The sequence below is a fragment of the Meriones unguiculatus genome, chromosome 9 (genome assembly GCF_030254825.1).
Source record: "Meriones unguiculatus strain TT.TT164.6M chromosome 9, Bangor_MerUng_6.1, whole genome shotgun sequence".
NCBI lineage: Eukaryota > Metazoa > Chordata > Mammalia > Rodentia > Muridae > Meriones > Meriones unguiculatus.
The window spans coordinates 63,301,204-63,328,255 of record NC_083357.1 but is presented as its reverse complement, the minus strand read 5'-3'; the positions used below and the strand labels follow the sequence as shown (position 1 = coordinate 63,328,255).

Genomic DNA, 27,052 nt, shown 5'->3' with positions numbered 1-27,052 from the left:
AGCAAGACTGAAAACTCTCAGGGCGATAGTTCAAACCGTGTTGCTCCATGTCTAATGTCAGAGGACTTAGGTGGCTCTGCCCCAGTGGTTCTCAAACTTCTTACTACTGTAACCACTAAATACAGTTCCTTGTGCTGTCGTGACCCAACCATAAAATTAGTTCATTGCTGCTTCATAACTGTAATTTTGCTTTTCTTATAAATTGTAGTGCAGATATCTAATATGCAGGGTATCTGATAAGCAACCCCAAAGGGGTCACAACTCACAGGTTGAGAGCCACTGCTCTACCCTTCCAGCTTTGCTGACCGAGACGTGCTTCCCTCTCTTGGGACGCTTCCACTCCCTGTATGCGGCTCTCCCTGGCAGATGCTCATGGCTCTGGCATCTCCAAGGCGTGGAAATCTCCAGAGCAACCCAGGCTTTTCCTTCACAGCTTTGTGTAGTGGCTTCTCGGTGGCTTTGTGCAGGGACTCCCTTGCCACACACCTGGCCTCAGCAGCTTTCCTGAGCCATGGAGCAAGACTCCGCAGCCCCTCTCCTCGTGTATCCTTCATGACTCAGTAACCCAGGAACACGTGGACAGCACTGACAAGTTTGAATGCCCAGTGGATAGCGCCTGGTCTGTTAATTCACACTTGCAAAAGATTTCCTTTGTGGTTGCTTTTTAGGAGAAAATTCTTCAGACTTTTTTTTTTTTTATGGGTTGAAAGCTGAGCTGAGTGATATCTTTCCAAAGAGCACCCTCTCTTTTTTCTATTTCATGTCAGGCCTCTCCTTATATCTTTCAGTACAAGCCTTGGCTCCAACATTAAATTTCTTGGTCCTCTTTTTTCTCCTTAAACTCTATTGTGCATTTCTTTTTGCCCTGTGTGGTCTTTTTGTTGTTGTTGGGCTGCATGAGAGTGCTTACTAATAGCTACACGACAGAGTCAACATAGGCTGTCTTGAAATCTCCTCCACCAAGGAAATTAATCCAATACTTTTTAATTTAGCCTCAGGCAGATTCTTAGGACTAGGGAGGAAAGCAGCCTCCTCTTCCTTCCTTCCTTCCTTCCTTCCTTCCTTCCTTCCTTCCTTCCTTCTTTTCTTCCCTTCTTTCTTTCTTTCTTTCTTTCTTTCTTTCTTTCTTTCTTTCTTTCTTTCTTTCTTTTTCTTTCTTTCTTGTCCAAATATCACAAGAATGCCTATCTCCACATTGTTCTCTTGAACACATTCTCCATAATCCCACTGTTCCACTCTTGTTTCTACTAAGATGGCCCATAAAGCATTCAACTGCTGTCCTAGCTAAAGGTCCAAAAGTCCTCATTCCTCCAAAACACACACACATACACACACACACACACACACACACACACACACACACACACGCAAAACCAAACCAGCATCATCAGGCCTATCTTAACAATAATTCATTCTGGGGCTGGAGAAATGGCTCAGGGGTTAAGAGCACTGGCTGTTCTTCTGAAGGTCCTGAGTTCAATTCCCAGCAACCACATGGTGGCTCATAACCATTTATAGTGAGATCTGGTACCCTCTTCTGGCATCCAGACACATGCAGGCAGCATACTATATAAATAACAAATAAGGTTGTTTTTTTTTAAGCAGGTTGTTTCAGATATAGATTTTTTTTTAACAAACAAACAAACAATACTCCACTCTGCAGGTTGTTTCAGATATAGATTTTTTAAACAAATAAACAATACTCCACTCTGGGTCCAACTTCTGTCTTTTTTTTTTTCTCTGATAAACACCATAATCAAGACAACTTATAAAAGAAAGCATTTAATTAGGTCTTACAGTTTCAGAGGCTCACAATTAAGTCCATGATGGCAAAATGAAGGAGCAGCTCACATTTTGATCTACAACTACAAGGCAGAGAGAGCACTGGGAATGTTGAATCTTTTGAAACCTCAAAGCCTGCCCCCACTGGCACACCTTCTCCAACAAAGCCACATCTCCCAATTCTTCCCAAACGTTTTCACCAAGTATTCAAACATATGAGCCATTCTCCTTCAAACCATCACACTTGATGGCTCAGAAAGCACTAAAATCTTCTTTTTCAGTTCCTTGTCAATATTTATGCTGTTAGAATGCAATTGTACAAAACAAGTGAGTGTGTACAGTCACCTAGGGCACATGTTACATAGCTCACTTGTTCTCACGTGTATGAACGATCTACATTCTCTAGAACAGTCCTGGGAAGGCTTGCTCTGAGGTTTGCTAGAAATGTGATGGGAAGCTGAAATTCAGGTCTCTGCACCCACACTGAGCCCCTCACAAAGACTGGACTCCAGCTGCAAGGGATTTGGCGCCTTCTTCTGGTCCCCATGGGCAGCAGTGTGCACACATGCATGTGTGAACACACACACACACAGACAGACAAAAAATACAATAAGTCTTATAATAAATATTCTTATATAAATATAATTTATATTAATATATAAATAAATATTGTCTAATATAATAAATATTAGACAAAGCGTGATGCTAGAACGTTTCCATGTCCTGGTTAGCAAAGTTCAGGTTCAGAATCCTGAGGACGGCCTGCCTGCTTGCAGTGTTAGTGCAGAACTATCCCCAGGTACTGTTTATAGTGTATTCCTTGTCACTTTATTTAGCCATAATACATAGTGTATATAGTATATGGCAAAATTTATTGCATATGCATGACTTAAAGTTGAGACGTTTTTGTACCGTCTGGCAGTAGGATTGCTAATTGTTTTCATTTTCTTCTGTAAATTCTGTAAGTTCTGTATGTACTAGAGTTAATCGCTTAGATGGAAATGCAACCATAGGCACCCGCATTGGGAGGTGATGTTCCTGAGCTGAGGGCTGGCTGCCCTAGATTATTTGCTTTTAGACATTTTATTATTTGCATACCTTCAATACGTGCGTGTGTGCATGTGTGTACAGGTGTGTTACAGTGTTTGTAGAGGTCAGAGGTTATCTTATGGGGGATCAGTTCTCGCCTTCTATCGTGTGTGTCCTGGGGATCAGACACAGGTCCTCAGGCCTGATGGCAAGCACCATCACCCTCTGAGCCCAAGGGTTGCTTGGTTTTGATGATGCCAATAGAACGACCTATTTTCTCTGCTATTAACTGTGAAAGTCAGAGCTGTAAAGCACATGGAGTTTCTGAGGGTTGCAGTCCATGAATTTTCTCTTTCCTCCCAGTTTCATAAATACCTGGTTTCATTTCTCTTCGAACCTTGTTCCCGCTGGTGGTCCCTGTATCTGATAGAGAAAGATGCTTGTAGGCCAATGCATGGACATTGGATGCCCTACTCTGAGCGTTCCACCCGCCAGCTATCAGCCCTCTTCCCCATGACATCTCTCCTTCTCTCCCCAGGAGATTCTTCAAGGACATGCCCCACAACGCGCTGGACAAAAAGTCTAACTTTGAACTGCTGGAGTAAGTTCTGCATCAGGCATGGCTGCCCCTCCCCTCCCCCAGTGTCCTGCTGTCCTATTCACTTGTCCCTCTCCCCAGCCAGGAGCTCCCAGGACCCAGTTCCCTGGTCTCCAGACCCTTTCACCTCCTTTTGGCTGGTCTGAAGTCCAGTGTGAGTGTGTCAAACGTGGCTTCTATGCTCCTTCTTTCAGAAAAGAAGTGGGTCTGGACCTGTTTTTCCCAAAGCAGATGCAGGAAAACTTAAAGGTGAGGGAAGCAGAGAACACAGAGTCCAGGGAGCCCTGTTCCATGTGTGTCCTGGGACGGGAGCTAGAGGGTCAGAAGAAGAGGACCTATGGCTGTAAGGCTACTCGGCTTAAGACAGCTGATGTGTGTGGTAGGCCCTCGAGGTCTGGGAATCAGGATGAGGTGCACCTGGCTCCATACTGCCCTGGAGGCGTGATTCGTTTCATGACCTGGGTCATGAGATTCCATGCCTCCCGCCTCGCCTTGCAGGGATAGGATGAGCTTCTGTGGAAGCAGCTGTGAGCTTTAGCAAACGCCTCTAAGCTTCTGTCATGGCGGGGCCCCCAGGAGCCATGTTGAGCAGTGGGCAGCCTTTCCACACAATCTAAGGCAGGAACCTTAACTGACTCAGCCCTCCTCACCCGCCTCCCAGCCTAAGCAGTTCCGGAAGATGATCCAGCAGACCTTCCAGCAATATGCATCACTCCGGGAGGAAGAATGTGTCATGAAGTTCTTCAATACCCTGGCGGGCTTTGCCAACATCGACCAAGAGACCTATCGCTGCGAACTCATTGTAATGGCCTGTTCTTCATACCGTCAGCCTACCTGACCTCCAGGCGGGGCATTGTGGGAAAAGAGGGAGGTGGGCAGGGAGAGAAAAGTGATGGGAGGGGGTGAGCTGTACGGTGGGGTTCAGGATGGAAAGGCTGCAGACATGGCGATGTTTGTTTATCCTTATGAGATTTCTTAAAATGTCTGAATATGGCTGGGACACATGGGAAACAGTCCCCTTTCTCCTTTCATTCCAGCAAGGATGGAACATTACTGTGGACCTGGTCATTGGCCCTAAAGGCATCCGCCAGCTGACAAGTCAAGACACAAAGGTAGAGAGAGCCCAAGAGTGAGCCTCAACCCAGCTCCAGTTCAGAGGCCTTTTCTTCCTCCCTGCTTCTTCTTCTGTCCCCACCCTACCCCCATCAGCTCTTCACCCCCATCCCCTTTTTTCCAGGAGAGAAACTTTATAAGGGCATGGCCTCGGTGTAGAATTGTTGAGAGGCTCTGGGGATAGCAGTGGGGTCAGACGGCTCATCATTTGCCGTGACACTGTGAGGAACGATAGAATGCCAATGCTGTTCCTGGGTTCACAAGGAAGAGCTTCTCCCTCACTGGCAGAAGAAGGCAGTGACTCCCTAGGAACCTGGGTCTAGTTCTGGCTCTCCCCCCAACTTGACATATGATCTTGACAATAGCACCTTCCTCCCTTTCTCTTCTGAAACCTGGGCATCTTGGGCTTCGGAGAAGTACCTTCCAGTTTGCTCTCCATCCTCAGAAAAGACTTCCCCACTCTTCACCATCCACCCTCACCCCCGTCTTGACCTTTGTCAGATCCCGGGGTCACATGTTCTTCCATCCTCCCTGCCCCTTTCACAGCCCACCTGTCTGGCGGAGTTTAAACAGATCAAGTCCATCAGGTGCCTTCCTCTGGAAGAGGGTCAGGCTGTCCTGCAGTTGGGCATTGAGGGAGCCCCCCAGGTGAGCACTGGGGAACCTGGGAGCTTTGTGGGTGGAATCTAGTCAAGCCAACCCGTCCAAAATCCAGCAGACACTAGGGGAATTTTTGTTGATCAAACTTGTTAAAAAAAAAAAAAGAAAAATAAAAAAAGAAACAGAACGGTACCCACGACTGGCAAGATAAAGAAGCCTAGAAGCCTACCACCAAACCCAATAATCTGAGTTCAATCTCCTCCCCCACCCCCAGCCTGTGTAATAGGAGACAAATGACTTAAGTGAATTGTCCTCTGACTGCCACATTCACACAGTGGCAACTTTGTGGCTTCTCTTCTTGGCCCCTAGATAGATAGAAAGATAGATAGATAGATAGATAGATAGATAGATAGATAGATAGATAGATAGAGATGGTAGATCGACAGATTCTAGATAGATAAATAAATAAAAACCAAAATAAAATCCTACTCAGTATCCAAACAAGGTTTTACGATAATAATGAGATTTAAGGAAATTTGGAGGAAAGTTGTTTATTTAATATCAGGAAAGAAATAGAAAAAGCTTTAGGGTAGGTAGAGGCAATTAGAAATAAGATACATAGCCAAAGTCTAATATTTAGCAAATAAGCAATGGTTTAAAAATCAAGACCCAAGAGACATGTATCTAGAGGTATGGGAGTGACCTCAGACCACCAAACATTTGTCTCTCTCCTCTAATCAGCATGCGCTGAGCTCCCAATCCCACCACCTCCCACTTTTCAGTTTCTACCTGTACATACCAAGCACTCACGAAATACAAGGCATTGTGCTGTGTCCATTGAGAGATGAGAGCAAGTGAGACCCAGAGCTGACCCTGCAATAAAGAGCAGTGGGGAGCCAGCAAAAGGGATGGCCAGTACGCCCCCTGGTGGCTGTCTCTAACAAAACACACACACACACACACACACACACACACACACACACAGACTACTTAGGAAAAGTGTGGCTGGAATCCCACAGAGGTGGGGCCCTGTCCTGCAGCCTCTTCTTCCTCCCTGTGGGATGGACTCTAGCAAGGCTCTGCTTTCTCACTGGTGGCTGGCCCCTTCTCTACAGTCCTTGTCCATCAAAACCTCGTCCCTGGCAGAGGCTGAGAACATGGCTGACCTCATAGATGGCTACTGCAGGCTGCAGGGAGAACATAAAGGCTCTCTCATCATGCATGCCAAGAAAGGTAGGTTTCTCTTTGGAAGCAGAATAGCCCAGAGGTGGATGGCAGAGGGAAGGTCAGACATTGGCCCTTAGGTAGAAGCAAGGGTTTTAGGAGCATGAGGAGGGCCTGAGTCTATTCTAGGTGGTCAGCTACTGGAAGCAATTGGGGGAGGGGGCGTTTATAACCTCTGGCATAACTGAGCTTTTACTAGCATGTGACCGTTATGTTCTGTGTGACCCTGATTGGGGACCAGTCAGGAAATGGGCGCGGCTGGAGCATGTGATTATCAGCAGGAGGAAGTTTACAAGGGTTCTAGTTCTGGTCCAAGCAGCGTCCTCGGTGGTGCTGACAGACAACCTCAGAAGCAGTGTTCCTTCTGCCACCAATTCGCCCACTCGGTCCTGGTTTCAACCCTCCTTTCCTCTACTTTCCCCTAGATGGTGAGAGAAGAAACAGCCTGCCTCAGATCCCCACCCTGTGAGTACGAGACTGAATCTCAGACTACCTGTGCTAGGGCTGGAAAAACACGCAGTGAACACCACCCCCCCCCCCTTGCTTCTGAGGGAATGCTTGAGTCTCATCATTTCAGCAGGGTGTGTGTCCCCTCCCAGTACACAACCATGGCAGTATTCCCTGCTTGGCCTGCCGCTCTCCTGAGGAAGAGGCTTCTGCCCTTTCTTCCGCCCTTGCCCCTTGGCGTCCTGGGCTATACTATCCCAGCTCACTGACAGCCAGCTTGGCTGCCAGGTGGGTGGACAGAGGTAGAGAGAAGCTGCCTGAGGGGACTGTTGCAGGGCTCTGAGGTCAGCCGTACCCTGCCCTCCCACCTTCTCCTACAGAAACCTGGAGGCTCGGCGGTCCCACCTCTCGGAGAGCTGCAGCATAGGTAAGCATGCTCACCGGACCCTCAGCCTCTGCCCCTCCCTCAGGCTTGCCCACCGCCTCTGCTTCGTCTCCTGATGGCACCAAGCCTTCTCTCCAAGTCACAGTGAAACACCTTTTCCACCGCTTCTCAGCAATGCCTCAGAAATATACCATTAGTTGTAATAGCAAGTGTGAGTAGTTCGCACCATGGAGCCATGATGGTCCTGGTCAGCTGTTACTGGCACAAACAATGCAGTAGATCGGATGAGCCAAACCCGGTCATTTATTCCTCCCAGTTCTGGAGGCTGGCAAGTCCAGTCTCTGCAGATCCTTGCTGGTGAGGGCTCTTTTCCTCACAGCCTCCTCGCTGTGTGGTCACGTGGTAGAGAGAGCACGCTCTAGTCTCTCCGTCCTCTTCTTTTAAGAACACTAGTTTTAATAGGAGTCCCCTCCTTTGGATGTCACCTAACTCTCACCACTTCCCAGAGACCCTCGCTGGTCATCAGACTGTAGGGTAGGGCTGCAGTACGTGAATTTGGGAGAGATGGAACCATCAAGCTAAATGAGTGATATGTTCCTTGGAACCAATGAAACCGAGCAAATAATCCCACACTCGAGCTTAAGTGTCTTCAGCTGTGCCCGCTATTTGAATCCTTGTGGAAGAGCCTAGACTCTCCCACATGACCTCACTCACTCCTTTGTCTGCCCTGGCTTCCGGGTAGGAGCCACGGCCTCATTCCTGGCTGTGCTTGGTGGTGACACCTAGCCCATGGGCTGGGCCCCTTTCTGTCATTGCAGAGTCAGACATCTATGCGGAGATTCCTGATGAGACCCTACGAAGGCCAGGAGGTACGTCTTGAAGAGGCTTGTCACCCCACCACCACCACCACTGTGGCCACAGTCAAGGCCCTGGGAAGCGGCCTCACGAGGACTCCTGGGACACCACAGGGGAACCTTCTGTCCTCCCTTCTTCCTCATTTACATGGGCTCAGACACAGAAAACCCGAGGGACCCTCGGTTTGAGAGCTGACATAGACAGATGACCTTCACTGGGTCTGTGTGGCTTCAGTGAGGACCTTAACGAGGTCCTCTGGAGGAGCCAGGGAGCTGGGAGCAGGGTGATAGAACTCCCCGGGTCTGAGACAATGAAACAATCTAGATGCCATTGCCCAGCCAACCCTGGGATCTTTGCTGTTAACCATTCAAGTTCCCCTGGGAAGAGCGTCTGGACTCTGGGCTCTGAGACGCCCCATGTTTTCTCCCTCTGTGCAGGTCCGCAGTATGGGGTTGCCCGTGAAGATGTAGTTCTTAATCGCATTCTGGGTGAAGGCTTCTTCGGGGAGGTCTATGAAGGTGTCTACACGAATCATGTGAGTCCCAGACTGTTACCTGGCATTCCTTTTCTTTGTCGGAGGGGTCAGAGAGGATGCTACCTGGATTGCATCATGGGTCTTCCTTCACACGGCCTAGGACTATTTCTGGAGCACCCAGGGAGTGAAGGGGATGAGAGCCATTCCTGAAATTGGAGGGATAGTGGACTAGGGTGGAAACACAGTGGACTCTGAGGCTCGTGGGAGAATGCAGAGGAGGAAGTAGGGTAGGATGCAGTGAGAGCAGGGTCTAAGTGGATCCAGCAGGAATTGGTGTCCAGGTCGCTGAAGCTGGGGTGAGCCTTGCCTATACGGTTATACTTCCAGCAGGCTGGAGAGGGCAGAGCCCAAGGAGAGGAGAATGGTGGGAAACCAACAGTAAAGACAGAGTAGGAAGCTTGCTCTCTTCTGATGGAGTGTGTGTGTGTGTGTGTGTGTGTGTGTGTGTGTGTGTGTGTGTGTGTGTGTTCTGCCACATGCCTGCTTGCCTTGTGCAGGTCAGGTGACTCTGTATTCTGGTCTGGACCCAGGGATTTAGCTTTCTAGTCTCTGAAGTCCTTTCTAGTTCTAACACAGGATGATCTGGAAGGAGAAAAGGAAGAAAACATGAAAAGAAATAGAAAAACGGGGAGTGGTGGCTTGAGGAGGGAGATGTGCCACATAGAAGCCACCCCATTTGCCTTCCCTTGGCTGGCAGCCAAGTCTGCAATGGCCTCGCTGAGGCTAGGGAAAGGACACTTTCTCCTGAAAAGCACTGGGGTCCCTGAAAACACACTCCTGTTTCAGAAAGGGGAAAAAATCAATGTGGCCGTCAAGACCTGCAAGAAAGACTGTACCCTGGACAACAAAGAGAAGTTCATGAGCGAGGCAGGTAGGCGTCCCCTGGGGAGGGGCCCCTGACATGCTCCAGGCCCTCAAAGATGAACGAGAGCTGAGAGTCTGGGAAGGAGAGAGGGTGAGAGCAGTAATGGGAACCCACCCCCACTCCCAATCGTAAAAGGTCTCTTTCCTTCAGATTTCACAGCTGGGGCAGGAAACTGCATTTGTCTTATGTGGCTGGGGTTGTCGTCTGGTGGTGGAACACTTGCCTGCAATGCATGGGGCCTGTTCATTCCTCAGGGAAAATTTGAGGGAAAAACAAAACAAAACGAAGCAAAAAGTTTTCTGTATCACCTTTGACCTGCTCCATCTCCTTCTCCCTCCCAAAGTGATCATGAAGAATCTTGACCACCCCCACATCGTGAAGCTGATTGGCATCATTGAAGAGGAGCCAACATGGATCATCATGGAACTGTATCCTTATGGGGAGGTGAGCTCGGGGGCTGATGGGGAACCCTGTGTGACAATCAGGCTGCAGTTAAAGAGGCCTGAGAGACATAGCAAGAGGTCTTTACAACTTCCTGCCTTATGTATTTAGCTGGTAGGTGGAGGAAATCACCAAAACACATTGCCATCTTTGAATTTGCCCCCATAGGAAATAAGGGGTCTTTGGCTGCTGGTAGCCTGGTATGTTGGTGGGGGGGGGGCATGCTGGGGCAAAATAAATGATTCTGACAACTTGACAACTTGTCTGTCTTCCTGCAGCTGGGCCACTACCTGGAGCGAAATAAAAACTCCCTGAAGATACCCACTCTGGTCCTGTACTCTCTGCAGATATGCAAAGCCATGGCCTATCTGGAGAGCATCAACTGTGTACACAGGTACATAGGAGCAGCGTGAGGCTCTTCCCTCCCTTGTCCCTGAGAAGAAGACAGTGCATAGAACTAGAGGAATGTGGTTCCCAAGACAGAACCCTTGCTGGTCTGTGGCGGGCAACTGAGAGTCAGCACTCAGTACTCAGGCAGTCTCCATGGAAACTCCTAGGGTACCGAGAGGAAGTCCGAAGTCTGAGGTTTCACTGTAGCTTTGTGCCTTCTGCTCAGTCCCGGCGAGTGCTAGGGGAGGGCTGCCCTCTTGCTCAGAGATTCATCACTTCCACTTTGCCCACTGGCTGGCATGCAGCTTAGGAAGAAGGCTAGAGAAATGTCCGGAGCATCCTAAGGTCTCCACGATAGTTCTCCAGGATCCCTGACCCACCATCTGCTTTAACTATGGCTGCATAGTTGGCCCTTTGCCACACTCCACTCCTCATTCCTTTGAGACCACACTGGGGTGCTCATCCCACCATGGGATGGGCATGGTCTGTGTGACTTGGAGCCTGATTCTGTGCAAAGCCATGTTGGAGATACACAACACCCCCTTGTTCATTCAGTAAGTGCTGTGGCACATCTACTCAGTATGGTCCATGTTGTAGGAGGTAGCACCAAGCCATGATCAAGAGAAACAAGAATCCTTTTCCTTAGAAAGCTCATATCCTAGCGTGAGGGTCAAATGGCTTGAGCCAAGGCAATGTGCTCATAGGCTTGTTTCCTTTATCTGTCTGAAGTTGGGTTTTAATAGCATCTTTTCAGTAGCAGAAACAGCAGGAAGTGGCATGGCCTGTGGGAAGTCGGTGGGCCCTTTGGGGATGGTAGTGATGCTAAGGATACAGGTCAGCGGGGCACTCTTCAAGGGGAGCCAGATGTTCCAGGAGTTACATCACCTTGGTGGTGTGCTCCTTCATGCTGGGGCCTGGCTCTCTTCACATGTACCAGGGTTCCAGGGCAGGTGCCTCATGCTAGTCTTTCATGCTTCTTCCAGGGATATTGCTGTTCGGAACATCCTGGTGGCCTCTCCGGAGTGTGTGAAGCTGGGAGACTTTGGGCTCTCCCGGTACATTGAAGATGAGGACTATTACAAAGGTGAGGGCCTCCCGGTTACTGAAACAGTTCGTAGAATTCAAAAATCCCAGAGCAAGGAAACCCGAGGTTCAGGCAGCCTCAGCCAGCAGTCTCCAGAGGGTAGGGATATAATTCTGGGTCCTGCCTCCCGAAGTGATTCCTGCAAACCTCTCTGTCCACACAAAGCCTCTGTGACTCGTCTCCCCATCAAATGGATGTCCCCAGAGTCCATCAACTTCCGCCGCTTCACAACTGCCAGTGACGTCTGGATGTTCGGTGAGTGGTGATTCAGGAGGGCCCGAGGAGGTGCTGGTTCTCACGTTTGTGGCCTGGGAAGGAGCATAGGGAGAAAGAGTCTCACATGTGCCCCTCAGGTGCCAGGGGCACTGAGAAGTCCCCAAGGCAGAGGGTCAGTGGGAGAACAGATGTAACATGGACGAGGGCCCGGTTGGGGATAAACTGGGCTCGTCTCCTTTGTGAAGACTCCTGTGACAAGCACGTGCTGAGTCACCCACCCTGCTATATGAGAAAGGCTTCGGGGGGGGGGGGGCTCAAAGGAAACTGACCAGCTTCTTTCAGCGAGGAGTTGAAAAGGAGAGACAGGCCCAGGTGGATCTGAAGGACGTATCACTCTGGACATCATCATTTTTCTTCCCATTTTCCACCTGAGGAAATTAAGGCTCGGATGAGTCAGGGCCTTGCCCAAGATCACACAGGCAACAAATGTCAGTACTAGTATTGTAGTATTACAACTCCCTTCTCCTCCCCCTGCCATGACGAGGAGCCTTTGATCCTCCCCTCCATGAAGAAGTCCTGACACCAAGATGATAGATAGTCTCCTCCTGATTAATCCTCACAGCTCCACGGGGAGGGCTCTAGGGAGTAGACTGTGGTTCATATACTATAGGAATAGGGCTGTCAGTGTCCTAGCTGAACCACTGTGGTGGGCGAGACCTCAGGGGAAAACGGCCAGTGGCCAGGGTTATCCCTGGGGACAGCGAGCTGGACAGTGAGCCCTCCCCCTCTGGTCTCAGCTGTGTGCATGTGGGAGATCCTCAGCTTTGGGAAGCAGCCTTTCTTCTGGCTTGAGAACAAGGATGTCATCGGGGTGCTGGAGAAAGGAGACCGGCTGCCCAAGCCCGACCTCTGCCCACCTGTCCTTTACACACTCATGACTCGCTGCTGGGACTATGACCCCAGTGACCGGCCCCGCTTCACCGAGCTTGTGTGCAGTCTCAGGTGAGCATATTGTGGGGAGCTCTGGGTAAAGGGTGAGGCTTTAGATATGACGGGGTATCCAGCCCTATGCAGCAGGGGTCTTTGTTCCCCTTTGTCCGACAGTAGGGTTCAGGTCAAGGTTGGCGACTTGATCCCCAGCAGTGACAGGTAAAATGGGACTTACATCAGAACTTCCTTCTGATCACCATTTGGAAGGTACCCCTCCCCCCCTTCCAATAGAAGTACAACAGTGCCATACAGTGTTAGAGGACAGAAAGCCGAGACCAATTTCACTGCAAGCTCAGGGGTGAAGGCAGCCAGAGGAAGCCCTGTTCACTCCGGTGCCTTGTGGAGCAGACTACTTATGCTTGTGACCTTTATCGCTCTCCCTCTCCATTTGATAGGCCTTTCCAGTTACGGAAGAAGGAGGTGTCTTGACCTGTTATCAAGACTTATGTGCCTGTTCTGTTTGGGGAGCAGTGGCCTGAGGCTTAGATCCTTCTCATTAACCCAGCTGCTGTTTCACCAGTGTCAGGGGGTCACTGGTGGGGAGGGGGATGTCACCTATCTTAGGGTTTCAGGGTTCCCCATCTTCCTGCCTACCACTCATGAGTGACCCAATGCCTTTTGCTTTTCTTTAGGCTAGGGATCAGCAAATTTCTGTTAAGGGCCCAGATAGTAAATATTTGGGACTTTGCAGTCAATGCAAATCTCTGTTGCAACTACTTGGCTCTTCCATGACAGCCAGAGGGAAGAGGCTGGCTGTGTTTAATAAAGTTCCTTCTGCATACACCAGAATTTGGCATTAGTTTTACATGTCATAAATTAAAAAAAAAAAGAAAAGAAAAATCAACCATGAAAAAAATCGTGGTGGCCATTCTTAACTTGAAACCATGAAAAAAATAGGTAGGAGGGTCAAGATTAGTGTGTGGCCACTGATCGCTGACCTCTGTCTTAAGGAATCTTGCTTAATGGCTAGATAATGGTGTGTGTGTGTGTGTGTGTGTGTGTGTGTGTGTGTGTGCGCGCGCGCACATGAGTGGGTGTACACCTAGGAACAAACCTAGGGTTTTGTGAATGTTAGGCAAGTGTGCTACCACTGACCTATACTCCCAGCTCTAGAGATTTTTTATTCGAGGGCAAGAAAATAGGCTCTAGACAAGACATGGAACCACAGGCTTATAAACCCAAAACTTAAAAGGTACAGACAGTAGGGTCATGTGTTCAAGATCATCCTCAGCACAAAATGAAAAAAAAAAAGTGAGTCTGATGGGAGGCCCAAGGGAGAGGCTAAGAAAGCCTGTGTGAAGATGACTACGTTTGTCTGTGGCTTGGAGTCTAAGCACACTGCAGAACTGTAGTCTTAGAATACCTGTCTGCTCCTGTCTTCCCTCCATGACCCTTCAGATTGAGTCTGCCCCATCTGTTGGTCCTTTGTAACGAAGGACCACATCTGTTGGTCTTTCATAAGGAAGACTTAGGAAGGTTCCAGGATAAAAAAAATAATAATAATAATAAGTGAAAGATATAGTCTAAAAGGTCAAAATATCTGGGGTGGAAAAGGTGAGGTCTTGAGAACCATGGGGAGCATTAGTAATTGCCTATCTCTGGGCTGACACCCACCTCCTACCCCTGGAAGAGACTCAGATCACAGAGGAACTTAGACACTTACTTCAGGCACAACCTGGCAGTCTTCTTCCTGGGTTAAGAAAGGGTCTAACTAACACTTCCCAACCTTGTGTCAAGCTTTGAGAGCTTGCACAAAATGCGAGTGAGCTCTCAGACTCCTCTGCTTGACGAAGCATAGTCGGTTATGGGTACCATGCTTGTGTGTGTGAATGTGTACATTTGGAGGCATAGTACCACATGGCATGAATTTGGCAATGCATCCTGCTTAGTGTTCCTTTGAATATGTGCACCTGAAGACCCTGCAGTAATTCCTGGGGCCTCTTGGCTGAGAAGCACTGCACTAGGAGAGAAAGGCAGGACCTCATCATAGCTGAGAGTAGACGGCAGCCCAGAGCATGCTACAGAGTGAGAATGGGGGGGAGGAAGCATCTAAAGTAATGGTCCCCTGATGTAGATGGAACTTTTTGCCAATAGCTGGTGCAGGAAGACTGGACGTGGTAGCGGTAGAGCCACCAGCCAGCTTCTGCCACCTGTTGGGCTGACTCTCTAAGAATCCATTTGAATCCATTTGTGTGACCCTCTCAAACCTTGATACAAGGACGGCCTCAGGATCCATATCCTAATCTGTCTCACAGACATCTCCTGCTGTAGGGAAGATGGAGGTGGAAATGAGATCTGGTAGCCCTCACCCAGGCCTCTCCTGACTTCAGTGTGTCCCCTTTGACCCGTTTTCTCTCTATATGTGACCTGACTCCTTGGCAGTGACATTTATCAGATGGAGAAGGACATTGCCATAGAGCAAGAAAGGAATGCTCGCTACCGACCCCCCAAAATATTGGAGCCCACTGCCTTTCAAGAACCCCCACCCAAGGTAAGTTGAAGCTGGGCCTCATTAGTCCCATGGGTCACAGCAGAGCCAGGTCTCTTTGTGGTCCACTGCCCTCTCAGAGCACAAGGAGGTTGCTCTCCTACAATCCTCTCTCTGTCCTGAATCCAAACCCCAACCATCCATCACAGGAGAAATCTGCCTGCTGGGAAGCTGGAGCAAGAACTGTTCTTCTAGGGATGGCAGATCAGGTGGCCATTATGATAAGAAAAGGGAAAGTCCTGAGCCCCTGAGACTCGGCTCCACATCCATGCCTGACCCTACCACCCCACCATCAGGTGGCTGAGTTTCCAGAAACCAGGGCTGTATTATCGAGAGCTGACAAAACAAAATACCACAGGCAGAATGACTTAAGCAACAGACATCTAACCATAACATTTGCAGGAATTAGGAAATCCACAGCCCAGAAAACCTCAAATTTAGTTTCTGGTGAGGGTCTATGTTCACTGTGATCAAACACCAGATGAAAACAGCTTAAAGAAGGAAGGGTTTATTTGAACTGTACATTTGAGAATACAGTCCATCACAGCAAGGAAGGCATGGCGGCTAGAGCCTGAGGTCACATGGCATCTACAGTCAAGAAGCAGAAAGGCGAATGCTTCTTCTAAGGTAGCTTTACCATTCTATATGGTCCAGGATCCATCCCAGCTCCTCCCAAAAAAATCATGATCCCCCCCACACATTATTTTTGGAGTGAATCTTCTGTCAGTTAATTTAATATAGAAAGCCCCCTAAAAGACATGCCTAGAGTCTTGTCTCGTTGGCGATCCTAGAGCTGTCAAACTGACAATCAATATTAACTGTCACAGGGCTCCTTCCTCGCTTTCAGATGGCTTCCTTCTCACCATACCCTCATTAATCAGGGGAAATGAGAAGGATTCTCTTAGCATCCTGTGTCTTTCTCATCGGGGGGCACTAATCCTATTGTGGGATGACCCCAGGCAACTCTAATCCTCTCTCAAAGACCACACCTCATAATACTGTCACATTGGGAGGTAGGGCAGCAATATATGAGCAGGTGTGGTTGGGACCGGGCACCAAGGATGAGTCCCTAGCGACGCCCAAACTGGTTCAAGGCCCTTTCTCACAGTCTGTCTCACAGGTGCTGTCTGCAGCCCTTCCCATCACCAACCACGTAACTAGCACTCAGTGCATGGCTGCAAAATGAATCCGATGACAATTTTGTTCCTATCTCTCTGCTGTAAACAAACAGAACTGTCTCTGACCTGACGGTTTCTTGGATGTGTTCTTTTTGATGAAGGGGAGAGCTAGACTGAGATGGGCCTGTGTTCTCTTTTTGTAGCCCAGCCGGCCCAAGTACAGACCCCCTCAGCAGACCAATCTGCTGGCTCCTAAGCTGCAGTTCCAGGTAAGTGTTTAACAAGATGGTGGGGAGGGTTGACTTCTTCCCTCATTAAGGACCTTCCTGAAATGTCATGCCTACACCTATGCAGCGCAGCAGCAAAGACCTGCTTAGGGGATGGAGAAGCCTGGGTCAGCTTTTTCTCAGCAGCCAGGAGAGAATTTTTAACTTATTTCAAAAGAACAGAAATTTGGTTCTTCCAGAAATTCTGCCTGTGGCCCAGTCCAGCCATCTTTGGTGTCTGCTGCTTCCTGTGCCTGCCTGCATCTGCCTTCCTGTATCCCTGGCTTCGCTGACCTCCTGTCCTGAGCAAAGCTTTCTGGGAAGGAATTCAAGGGTGCTGGGGATACATCCATATAGGATGGTCCTATAGACTTGATTGCCACCCAAAGCTCTATACAGAGGCTCTGGCCAGGACCTAGGCGGTCAGCACAAAGGGAGCAGGGGCCTATCTGAAGTGTCTGCGTCCTTGCCAGCCTTGAATCTCACCAAGGCTGTAGCCTGTGACTTATAATGTCCTGTGTCACTCTCTTGCATCTGGGTGAGAGATGACCCAGCCTCCTGCCTTTCCTTCCCCTACAGACCCTAGCACAGAGTTGTGGATTGCAAACAGAACATCTCAAATGACAAGTACCAATATTAGCCCAGCTGACACTCCACACAGGAAGACTGAGCCTTGCAACCAAGCTCACCTTGTCAGGGAGATGATCCTGTGTCAAAACAAGCCCAACCAAGAGTGGACACACAAATCCACTTTACATGAAGAAAATGTCTTGCAGGGGTTGATAATAATAACAGACTGGCAATAATAGTTCAATGTGTAAAGGCGCTTTCTGCCAAATGTGATGAACTGAATTCAATCCCTGGAACCTACATGGTGGAAAGAAAAAAGCAATGTCCAGAAATTGTCCTCTGACCTCCTCAATCACTATATAGCACGCATGTGCGCACACACACATACTATATAAGTTTTAAAAATGTTTAAGGTAATAATATTGTTAGACTGGTGGTTAAAGCACTTGCTGTGAAAGCATGAGGATTGGAGCTTGAAGCCCCAGAACCTTATAAATGCCAGGTGAGCATGGTGGCCATCTGTAATTAGAAGGCAGAGACAAGGAATCCCTAGAACAAACTGTCGAATTTTGAGACAAGCTCTGGGTTTAACCAAGAAACCATGCCTCAGTAAATAGCGTGAAATAGTGATCAAGGATGACCCCTGACATCAAGCCAGGGCCTCCATGTGTACTCACACACACTTCTACAACCACACACACACACACAGAGTAAATAAACTATTATTTTAGTCAAAATAATAGTTTTGCATATTAGTTTAGCATACCCCAGACACACATACACAAGAGAGAGAGAGAGAGGGAGGGAGAGAGAGAGATCTATATTTCTGGGTTTTTCTCCTGTGGATTCAGCCAACCAAGAATGGAAAATATGAAAAAAAAAAAAAAGAAAAGCCCATATCTGCATTGAATAGGTACACGTTTTATTATCGTTATTCCCTTAACAACGTACTATGCCACTGACATGGCCTTTACGATGTATTCAATATAAGTGATCTAGAGACGCTTGACAGTACATCAGAGGACAGCTGTAGGTACACAAACATAGCACCATTTTATGGAAGGGCTTCCACATCTACGGTGCATCCTGGAACCATGCACCCCCTAGGACCCTGAGGGATCTCTGTGTGTGTGTGTGTGTGTGTGTGTGTGTGTGTGTGTGTGCAGCCACTATCTGCAGGTTATCATCACAACCCATGTCACAACTGTGAACCGTAACCCTTTTCCAAAGGGTCCTAAGGTCCCGCCCTTGGTCTCAGGAGATGACCTGTCTGTGAGCACCCGTGTGAAAGGCGCTGTGCAGGAGGAGCGCCTGGCTGATGAGAGGCCACGTTGCTCCTCAGCCGGGCCGGGGAAACAGCGCATCCCATTCTTTGTCTGCGCCCCCGCGGTGTGTCCTCGTCCTTTTACTGTGTGCGTGCGCGCCCCCGTTCGTGGCAGCTAATTGTCCACCCTCTCGCCTTGTGCCCCTGTGCCTTGTGCTTCTCTGCTTCTCGTGAATAGGTCCCTGAGGGTCTGTGTGCCAGCTCTCCTACGCTTACCAGCCCTATGGAGTACCCATCTCCTGCTAACTCGCTGCACACCCCGCCTCTCCACCGGCACAATGTCTTCAAGCGCCACAGCATGCGGGTAAGAGGGCCCTGCATGCTGGGTGTCGGCCTCGCCACAGAGGCTGGTGGAGGGAGGTGGCCTGGGAAGGGTGCCAGTCAGACTACTGAGGGCCTCGGTGGCCCTCCTCAGCCGGACAGGACCTGCCTTTGTCCATACTGGTGCTATGGCCCATGCTGGCAGATTCTCTTCTTTCCTGAGTTCCCAGGAGTCAGGTAAAATAGGCTGTGTAGAGGCTTGTGGGCAGAGCAGAGCAGGGCCTAGGGTTGCCATGGAATAAAGGATCCTGGAGGTTCCCCCCCCCCATGCTGCCTTCCTAACTGATTGCTTAGGTTGCTAAATCTATCCCTGGAGGAAAGGCTTCCTCATAGTGGCTTTCCCTGCTGGTGTGGATATGGGCTCATGAGCCAGCTCCACCACTGCAGCCTCGTTCTCTTCAGTGACTGCTGAGGCCCCGAAGCATCCTGGACCAGATGCTCAGGTCTTCTGCACGAGGGCACTTTTGCTTGTGGGCGGATGTCCACAGCCACAGCCTCCCTTGTTGTCGGTTGCTGTGAGCGCTTGCTATATTTTCCCCAGCTACGGAACAGCCCAAAACACTTATCATTTTAGCTTGCATTGTATATGTATATACAGTCACAAACACATAACTCCAAAGATTTTGTGGAAAAGTGCATGTTTATTACAATATATTTGAGAAAGTATGTAGGCAATCACATTGATACGCTTCTGCGCTGTTATTCTTGATTTAGCAAAATTTGAAACGAGCATAATTTGAAATTCCGGGCAGCAAGATCTGTTATGAAATCAAATTTTCTCAAACTCGCTCTATTTTTCTCTGTGACATTAATTTAACCAATTTCTGTCTTCATATGGGCTTAGCCATAATCAACCCACGGGTTTTAAGCACGTGCTGTAATTTGGGCAATGCTCACCACCCCCCTGCCCTAGACCCTTTATTCGCAGCTAATTAAGTTTCAGGGAGCTTTGTTTGAAATGGTGGTTGTCTTGGAAAGAGGCTGTTTAGTGCCTGTGAGGGGCAGCCCTGCCTTTGCCTCTGCTGTGCGTCACTGCCAGGACTTTGTTCGCTTCCATAAAGACAACCTGGGCAGGTCTTTTGTGACAAGGGTTGAGAAGTGATTTTCATAAAGGAACTCTGCCTGAAAGAACATAATGAATACTTTTTAAATAAGTAAAAAAAAAAATAATAATAAGTATAAACCCCATTTTATGGTATCTATGAGACAGTTTCTTTCCAGCGGCATTCTGTCAGGAACGAACAGGTTTCCCACGAAGCATCTGAAAGCCATTAGGGAAGATTCAGAGGTGACAAAATGGTTTCCTCTACAGAATGGCTCCTCTGGGGTCTGAGGATTATCACATGGCAGTGATGGTAGCCCTCTCCCTCCAGGGGCATCACAATTCTGTAGTAAAGATCAGAACGGAGCACCAGAGTGCTGACCTGGGTACTGAAGGAAGAGCCAGGAGGCGCTGCCTTCAAGGCACAGGTGCACACTCACTGTACCACCTGTATGGCTCCCAGGGATGCTTTGGAATGGGGAAAATGGCAGTACAGAGATGGGCGAGAAGGAGGTGGCACCAGGAACCAGGACTAAGTGTTAAAAAGCTGTATGGTGAGGGGCAGGGGCACCTCTTCGCTAGAACAAGGAGAGTTTTATGTGGAGGTGTAGATGAGGTAGGAAGGATGAGCCACGGCAATTACAGGAAACAGCTCATGAACGGCATTCTGTAACACAAGTTCCTGATTCCTTCCAAGAAGTGTAGGTGTCTGCCACCGAGGAAAAATACCCAGAGTGTATTTTGCCCAAACTACAGTATAAAAAGGTTCAAGGTTTAGAAGTTATTATTAGAATTACTGGAGCTGGGAGAAGGCTCTGTGGATAAGGTACCTGCCAAGCAGGCACGAAGGAAGACCAAAGTTTGGATCCTCAAACTCACGTAAATGCCGGGTGGGTGTGCTTGTCCACCTGTAATTCCAGCCCTAGGAACACAGAGAATCCTGGGAGCAAGGTGGCCATGGAGATTAGCTGATTATCAGTGCGTTCTCAGTTCAACCAAGGGAGATAATATGCTTTAAGGATGTGAACAGCAATTAAGAAAGGTGACTGTCTCAACCTCCAGCCTCCATGCACACACATGCTCCAGCAACACATGCCAGCACGCGTATAAACACTTGTGCACATACACCCAGATAAAGAAAAAAGCAAAAAGCGCCTCCTTTCACCCTTTAGTTTTATTATGCAATTAGAAGGCATCAGAACAAGGTTTCCAGCATGTGTTTGCTAAAATATTTGCCAGGGTCAAGCCTGGAGCATACAGCACATATTACTTGTGGGAATCTCTTGGGGCCTATGAAATTGTTTAGTAGATTTCAGACCCCAGTAACTTATCCTATCAACATTTAATCTTCCTCAGACTATGTGTCTTCTTTTATATTCCTATTTAAAGATTCTGACAGTTAGGTTCACCACTTATTGAAAGTCCAGGGTAGCCATAGACCAGTATTGGATTTAACTGGGGATATTTTTAACATTAAAATGTTTACTTTTGTTTTTGGAGCACTGGTGTCTTAGGTTTTCTTTCTGCTCCCATAACAAAATACCTGAGGCTAGTACTTCACACAGAAAAGAGGCTTAGTTAACTCAGTTTTGAAGTGCTTAGAACATGGACAGCACCTGCTAGGCTCCACTGAGGATCTTCTGGCCACATCATAACATTGTAGATAGTGTCATGTTAGGGGAACAAATAACTTGTTCTATTATTCATTTATCCCGATGGGAACATAAACATGTTCTCCCAGAATCCAGGCCTGCGACACGTAGCTGCTTAACAGATGTGTTAAGCAGGATGTGTTGGATGAAGAATATTGTAAGAGGCACTGGAGAGATGGCTCAGCGGTTAAGACCTTCTTTTCCAGAGGTCCTGAGTTCAATTCCCAGCCGCCACACAGTGGCTCACAACCATCTATAGTGGATCTGGTGCCCTCTTCTGGCACGCAGGCACACAAGCAGATCAGGCATTCACATATACAAAATAAATGAATGAATATTAAAAAAAAAAAGAACGTTGTAAGAAATCAACACTAGTAATTGAATCTGTATGTGTGATGGGCAGGGTACCCCAGTAAACCATTTTAAAGCTATATTGTAACAATCAAGCCTTTTCTATAGGGTTAGTGGGGAACTCTTTTGAAGCCTGGGAGAGACGCTGCTTGTTAAAGTTATATATGATTTTTCACTTTAGCTTCTTCCTTAAGTGACCTATCAACTGGCCACTGCAAAGGGAAGGGACGGTTGATTCCTCATGAGGACACTTGAGACTGGGAGATTTATACTGAACAGAAATTTATCACTTCCAGTTTTGGAGACTTGGAAATCTAAGATCAAGGGCCACCTCTAGTGAGGGCCTCCTGCTGTTTTCTACCACGGCAGAAGAGATTATGTGGTTGAGGGAGCACAGAGCGAGGGCAAGAGGCAAACTCACCCTTCTGTCAGGAGTTCACATGTGTCTCAACTTGTTCATAAACTCAGTGCCTCCACAATCTTCAACTCGCCCCACCTCTCAACACTGTTGTCCTGGATATCTAATTACTGACGCATGAACTTTGGGGTGGGGAGGCACATTCCAGCCATAATAGGAACTTCTGGTGTTCATGTCACAAAAGGACCCCATCCCTGGCAAAGGGTTCTGCAGTCAAGAACACACACAACCTTCTTCCTCCAGGAGACCCTGGAGGCCAAGATACATACTCACAGTAGACGAAAAGCAAAATAGTTTGGAGGGACTGAGAAAATAACTGTTCAAATGCACCCTGGGAAGATTGAGGGGGAAAGAGGGGAACATCAGCACCCACCTAAGAAACAAAACTAAGAATAAGTCCAAGGCCCCACAGGCAAGCGAAGACAAGGATCAAGGCTAATGAGGAGGAGGAAGCGTTCATCTTGTGTCTGTGGCGTTATGCTTTTGGAAGTTCCGTTCTTCATCTCATCTCTTAGCTCATTCCTCTTGTCCTTCAGTTCTATCAGTCAAGCTGTTATCTTGGCCAAAGATAACAGGGTGCATGATGGTGGGCACAAGCAGTCCTGTACACCAGGAGCCCTAGCTAGCCTCACCATCTGTAGAAGCTTCCAGACCTGCCACCATAATGCTTAGGGTTTGGGGCAGGTTTTGTATTTCTGAGTCTGTTACATCTCTGCAGCCATCACAAATGCCAGCTGAGGAAATGGGCGGATGGTTGAAAATAGAACGTCGTTGGCAGAGCATGTGATAGTCGGAACCCAGTGCTCCGGGGTTTGGCACCCTGTTACAGTCAGGCATGTGGAAGAGGCTGAGACCAGAACAAAAGTGTCTGCCTTTGTGGCTACGGGATCAGGAATAGGCAAGAAAAGAGCAGCAGGCAATGCCAAGGTTTGGCTCCCCTGGGGCCCTGCAGCAGCTCCTCCCTGGGTCCAGCCTGAGGACGGGACTCATTGCAGCTGTTGCCCTCACAGGAGGAGGACTTCTTCCGGCCCAGCAGCAGAGAGGAGGCCCAGCAGCTCTGGGAGGCAGAGAAGATCAAGATAAGGCAGGTCCTCGACAAACAACAGAAGCAGATGGTGGAGGATTCCCAGTGGCTGAGGCGCGAGGAGAGAAGCTTGGTGAGTAGCCCCCCGCCCCACCCCTCGCCCTCTCTCTGTTCCTGCCCACTGAGGTGGATGCTCCCCTTGAACTGTTCATACTTTCTACTCTGGAACCTAAGTCCTTTGCTTTGGTCTCCTCCGCAGGACCCTATGGTTTATATGAATGACAAGTCCCCACTGGTAAGTCACCAGGCAAGGCCTCTTAGAGCCACAGCCTGAAAAGGCCTAATCTTCTCAGGACCCTGGGCCTGCCAGTTTCTGCCCTTCAGGCTGACCTCATGCCTCTCTCCACCCAAAAGCCCATGGGGACCCATACTGTTAGTGCTGCCTTGGCCTCTAGAAAGGTCACGTGGGATCAGGAGCTCTCAGATCCCCTCACTCATGGCTGTGATGTCGAAACTAGAAGTGGGGTGGGCAATGAGGGGCATAAGACGTTCCCTGGAGGCAGAATGGTGACACCTTTCTCTCTTCTGTTTCTTACAGACTCCAGAGAAGGAGGCTGGCTACAGTGAGTGTTTCCTTGGGGTAGCTTCTGCCTGGGGTGTATTAAGGGTGTGGTCCTATCCTTGTTCACTGTCCTGCCAGGAGCCGAGGGCTGTCTTTGATTTTAAGAAGGAAAAGGTACCCTCTGCCTTGTTTTGTCCTGAATGTGTGGACTCATTTGGATTTTTGAAAGGAGCCTCCCCTTCAACCCTACCCAGCCCCCACGCTGTCCATCTACCCCTGCCCATCTACTCTAACGGAGTTGGTGACTTCTTTGAGGCTCCTTTCTTTTTATCCCCCATTCGCATGCATTTCTTAAATGAATCTGGAACGCTCTCCGTTTCCGGTTCCTGAGCTAACGATCTCACTCTCCAAGATGAAAACTAAGACCGGGGGTGTAAGCGGCTGCCTTGGATGAGCGAGCTGCTCCTGCTTAGTGGTGGGATCAGAAGCGAGCCAGCTCACTAGCTCTCGAATCTTTGCTCACGATGACGGCAGCTCCGCCAGGCTGTGTGTGCTGTTGCTCATTAGAGTAGAGTCAATAGTATGACAAATCATCACGGGTCTTAAAATGTACCCCTCCCTCCCACTCCCACCGTGCCAGGGTGAGCTCCACAGGCTGTGGGACACTTTCCCATGGATGCTTGCTCAAAGGCAGCATTGCTGTACACCAAGGCTTGGAGTCTTCTACGCTCGCTGCAGTCATGTGTCCTTGCCTTGACCTTTTCTTTCTATGCCGTGGGCAGGTCTTAGCCCTGGCTATTGGGAAGGCATGAAGACCATAATCCTTGGTCTTGGGGTCTCCTGGGGTCTCCTGAGGGTAAAGATGGGGCATTGGCTTGATTATAAGGAGGTAGAACGAGAAAGCCCAGGTACCGAGAGCGTCACTACTCCCTTTCCTTCCTATTGTAGCGGAGTTCACAGGGCCCCCACAGAAGCCACCACGGCTCGGCGCACAGGTATGTATTGGGGTTACAACTGCCCAAAACTGAAATTCTCAGTGTCCCTTGGGATAATCCAGTCCAGTATCATAATTATAAAGATGAGTGTCAGAGAGCAGATGAATCTTGCCTAAGGCTTCACAGCTAATTCACAACAAAATGGGAGAAGAGCCAGGTTTTTTGTTGTTGTTGTTGTTGTTGTTGTTTTTAATCTCCTAGGCCTCTTCCCTTACTGGGGGAAAGGTCTCATTTGTTCAGCCTAGGATCAGGAGGTGTGGGCCTCTTCTCTTCCTGAGCTTTCCCCTAGATTCCAGCACCCTAATCTCTACTGGTTTCCTTGGTTCCAAAATGTGTATTCTCAGTATCAGCTTTGCACAAAACTTACCTGAGAAATGTTAAGACAATGTAGACCCCAATGCCAGATGACGTTCAGATTGAGCTAGTGTGATACTGGGTGCTTTATTGACACACCAACATTTTTGCTTGGGTCCCCCAATGGGTGGACTGTGACCCCAGAGACAGAAGGGGAGCCTCTACCCCTGGGACAGAGTGCTCTTGTTGCAAAGCAGAGGCCTTCTCACTGGTTGATATCTGTGCATTCCTGGGAAGGTATTACAGTGATAGAGGGGTCCTCCTGGCTCCCCATGATGTCTCTTTCAGTCCATTCAGCCCACAGCCAACCTGGACAGGACCGATGACCCTGTGTACCACAATGTCATGACTCTGGTGGAGGCCGTGCTGGAACTCAAGAACAGGCTCAGCCAGCTGCCCCCTGAGGACTATGTGGTGGTAGTGAAGGTAACTGACAGGGCGGAAGCGGATCAGGGTGGTAGGGGCTGCCCACCCGGAGCCTGGAAGGAAAACTACCCATGCCCTTCGCACTGGCCAGCCCGATAGACCCCAAGGAAACAAGGGAACCCCACAAGTCTAACCCCAGGTGGTCTCAGAGGGCAGACGCCTTCCTAAAGTGCAACTTCAGGGGGAGCAGCTTTTTCCAATAGCAAGTGGAACAGCTGTCCCGCTCTTGTTCTCTTAGAATGTGGGGCTGAACCTGAGGAAGCTTATCGGCAGTGTGGATGACCTGCTGCCCTCCTTGCCGTCCTCTTCTAGGACAGAGGTGAGTGTCCTCATTCCCTCAGCCTGGCCTGCTGTACCTCCTCCTGTCTCTGGCTGTAATTCCCATCAGAGGCTCACTGGGGCCACGTGGGCATCCTTAACTCTCCCAACAGATATCTGTGCAGAACATCGGGACAGTTAGCACCAATGAGCACTGAGCCTGCTCTGAGACCTAGTAAAAATCCCAATCCAGGTCTCATATAGTCTCAATGGGTATAAGCAAGGAGGAGAACATTCTCCTTCCATGCCCTTCCATGCCCCCCACCACATCCTTTACCTAGTAAAGTTCCACACTTAGATTAAGACAAATGTCTTAATCTATCACTGAGATAGCAAACTATTGCTGAAGTCCAGGGGCGTCCTGCTGTTCTGACGGAATGATGCAGAAGGATGTCCCCCAAAGATGTGACCCACACACAGAGTAACCTTACACTGCCAAAGGAACTTTATTGAGCTGATAAAGTTAAGGGTCCCAAGCAGGAGAGGATACAGTGGAGTGTCCAGGAGTCCAGGCTCAGATTCAGGGAATGTGAGGACAGCAGCTGATGTCAGAGGGATGCCTCTGCTGGAAGGGGCCATCAGGTAATAACCTCAGAGCTGGAGAAAGCAAGGGTCAGACTCCCCTCCCTGGACTCTCTAACAGGAGCACAGCTCTGGATGACCTTATGCCCCTCCCCCAGAATTCCAACCTCCAGTTCGTGAAAAGTTTGCACCCTTATGTCCCTGTGGGAAACAGACCTGTTTCTTGTCTGGAAAATGCAGTGTGTTGATGCCTTGCCTTCCAGTGGTCATCTATGTGGCCCGTCCTGTCACGTGATCTCCACCATCTCTGGTTGCCCAAGGCAAAACAGAACAAGGGCAGGGCTGCCTCCCCTCTAGGTGACAATGACCTGCTAAGGAGTCCCAGCTGGTCTGGTGCCAACAGAGAACTGAGATGCTGTGAGAACCTGGGCAGCTCACTGGGTGGATTTCCCATTGCAGGTCAACGGGAGTGTTTGGCATAACCGATTTATTTACCCATTCTTTTCATTGGACAGAGAGCTTTCATGCTATGTATTTATCATGCTAAGCACTAGTGATGCAATGGCTAAATAAATATGGGATCCGAACTCTGTAGACGAAAGCATAGGTGTGTTAGTTATTTTCTCATTGCTGTGGCAAAATACTCCAGGAAAATGCCCACAGAAAGGAAAGAGTTATTTTGGCTCCGTAGTTTGAAGGTATAGTCCACTGTGGCTGGGAAGGCACACTGGAAGGAGTGTGTGGTGA

The 27,052-nt window shown here is 48.9% G+C and overlaps 1 protein-coding gene across 5 annotated transcripts in view; it reads left to right on the top strand.

Annotated features, from left to right (window-relative positions):
• Positions 1-27,052, top strand: part of Ptk2b (protein tyrosine kinase 2 beta) — a 119,239-nt gene that overhangs the window by 90,713 nt on the left and 1,474 nt on the right. For 4 of the 5 annotated variants that reach the window (XM_021654559.2, XM_021654565.2, XM_021654581.2 and 1 more), the window contains 25 exons: positions 3,350-3,412; positions 3,604-3,658; positions 4,071-4,211; positions 4,447-4,521; positions 5,069-5,170; positions 6,238-6,355; positions 6,772-6,811; positions 7,174-7,220; positions 7,997-8,047; positions 8,471-8,568; positions 9,355-9,439; positions 9,777-9,877; positions 10,153-10,268; positions 11,248-11,348; positions 11,514-11,603; positions 12,362-12,566; positions 14,937-15,045; positions 16,364-16,429; positions 18,499-18,624; positions 23,115-23,261; positions 23,388-23,423; positions 23,727-23,751; positions 24,639-24,685; positions 25,328-25,465; positions 25,704-25,784. In XM_021654559.2, the coding sequence (XP_021510234.1) occupies positions 3,350-3,412; positions 3,604-3,658; positions 4,071-4,211; positions 4,447-4,521; positions 5,069-5,170; positions 6,238-6,355; positions 6,772-6,811; positions 7,174-7,220; positions 7,997-8,047; positions 8,471-8,568; positions 9,355-9,439; positions 9,777-9,877; positions 10,153-10,268; positions 11,248-11,348; positions 11,514-11,603; positions 12,362-12,566; positions 14,937-15,045; positions 16,364-16,429; positions 18,499-18,624; positions 23,115-23,261; positions 23,388-23,423; positions 23,727-23,751; positions 24,639-24,685; positions 25,328-25,465; positions 25,704-25,784 (2,263 nt within the window). The remainder of the gene's footprint in view (positions 1-3,349; positions 3,413-3,603; positions 3,659-4,070; positions 4,212-4,446; positions 4,522-5,068; positions 5,171-6,237; positions 6,356-6,771; positions 6,812-7,173; positions 7,221-7,996; positions 8,048-8,470; positions 8,569-9,354; positions 9,440-9,776; positions 9,878-10,152; positions 10,269-11,247; positions 11,349-11,513; positions 11,604-12,361; positions 12,567-14,936; positions 15,046-16,363; positions 16,430-18,498; positions 18,625-23,114; positions 23,262-23,387; positions 23,424-23,726; positions 23,752-24,638; positions 24,686-25,327; positions 25,466-25,703; positions 25,785-27,052) is intronic. The other variant, XM_021654606.2, reaches the window with a different exon arrangement.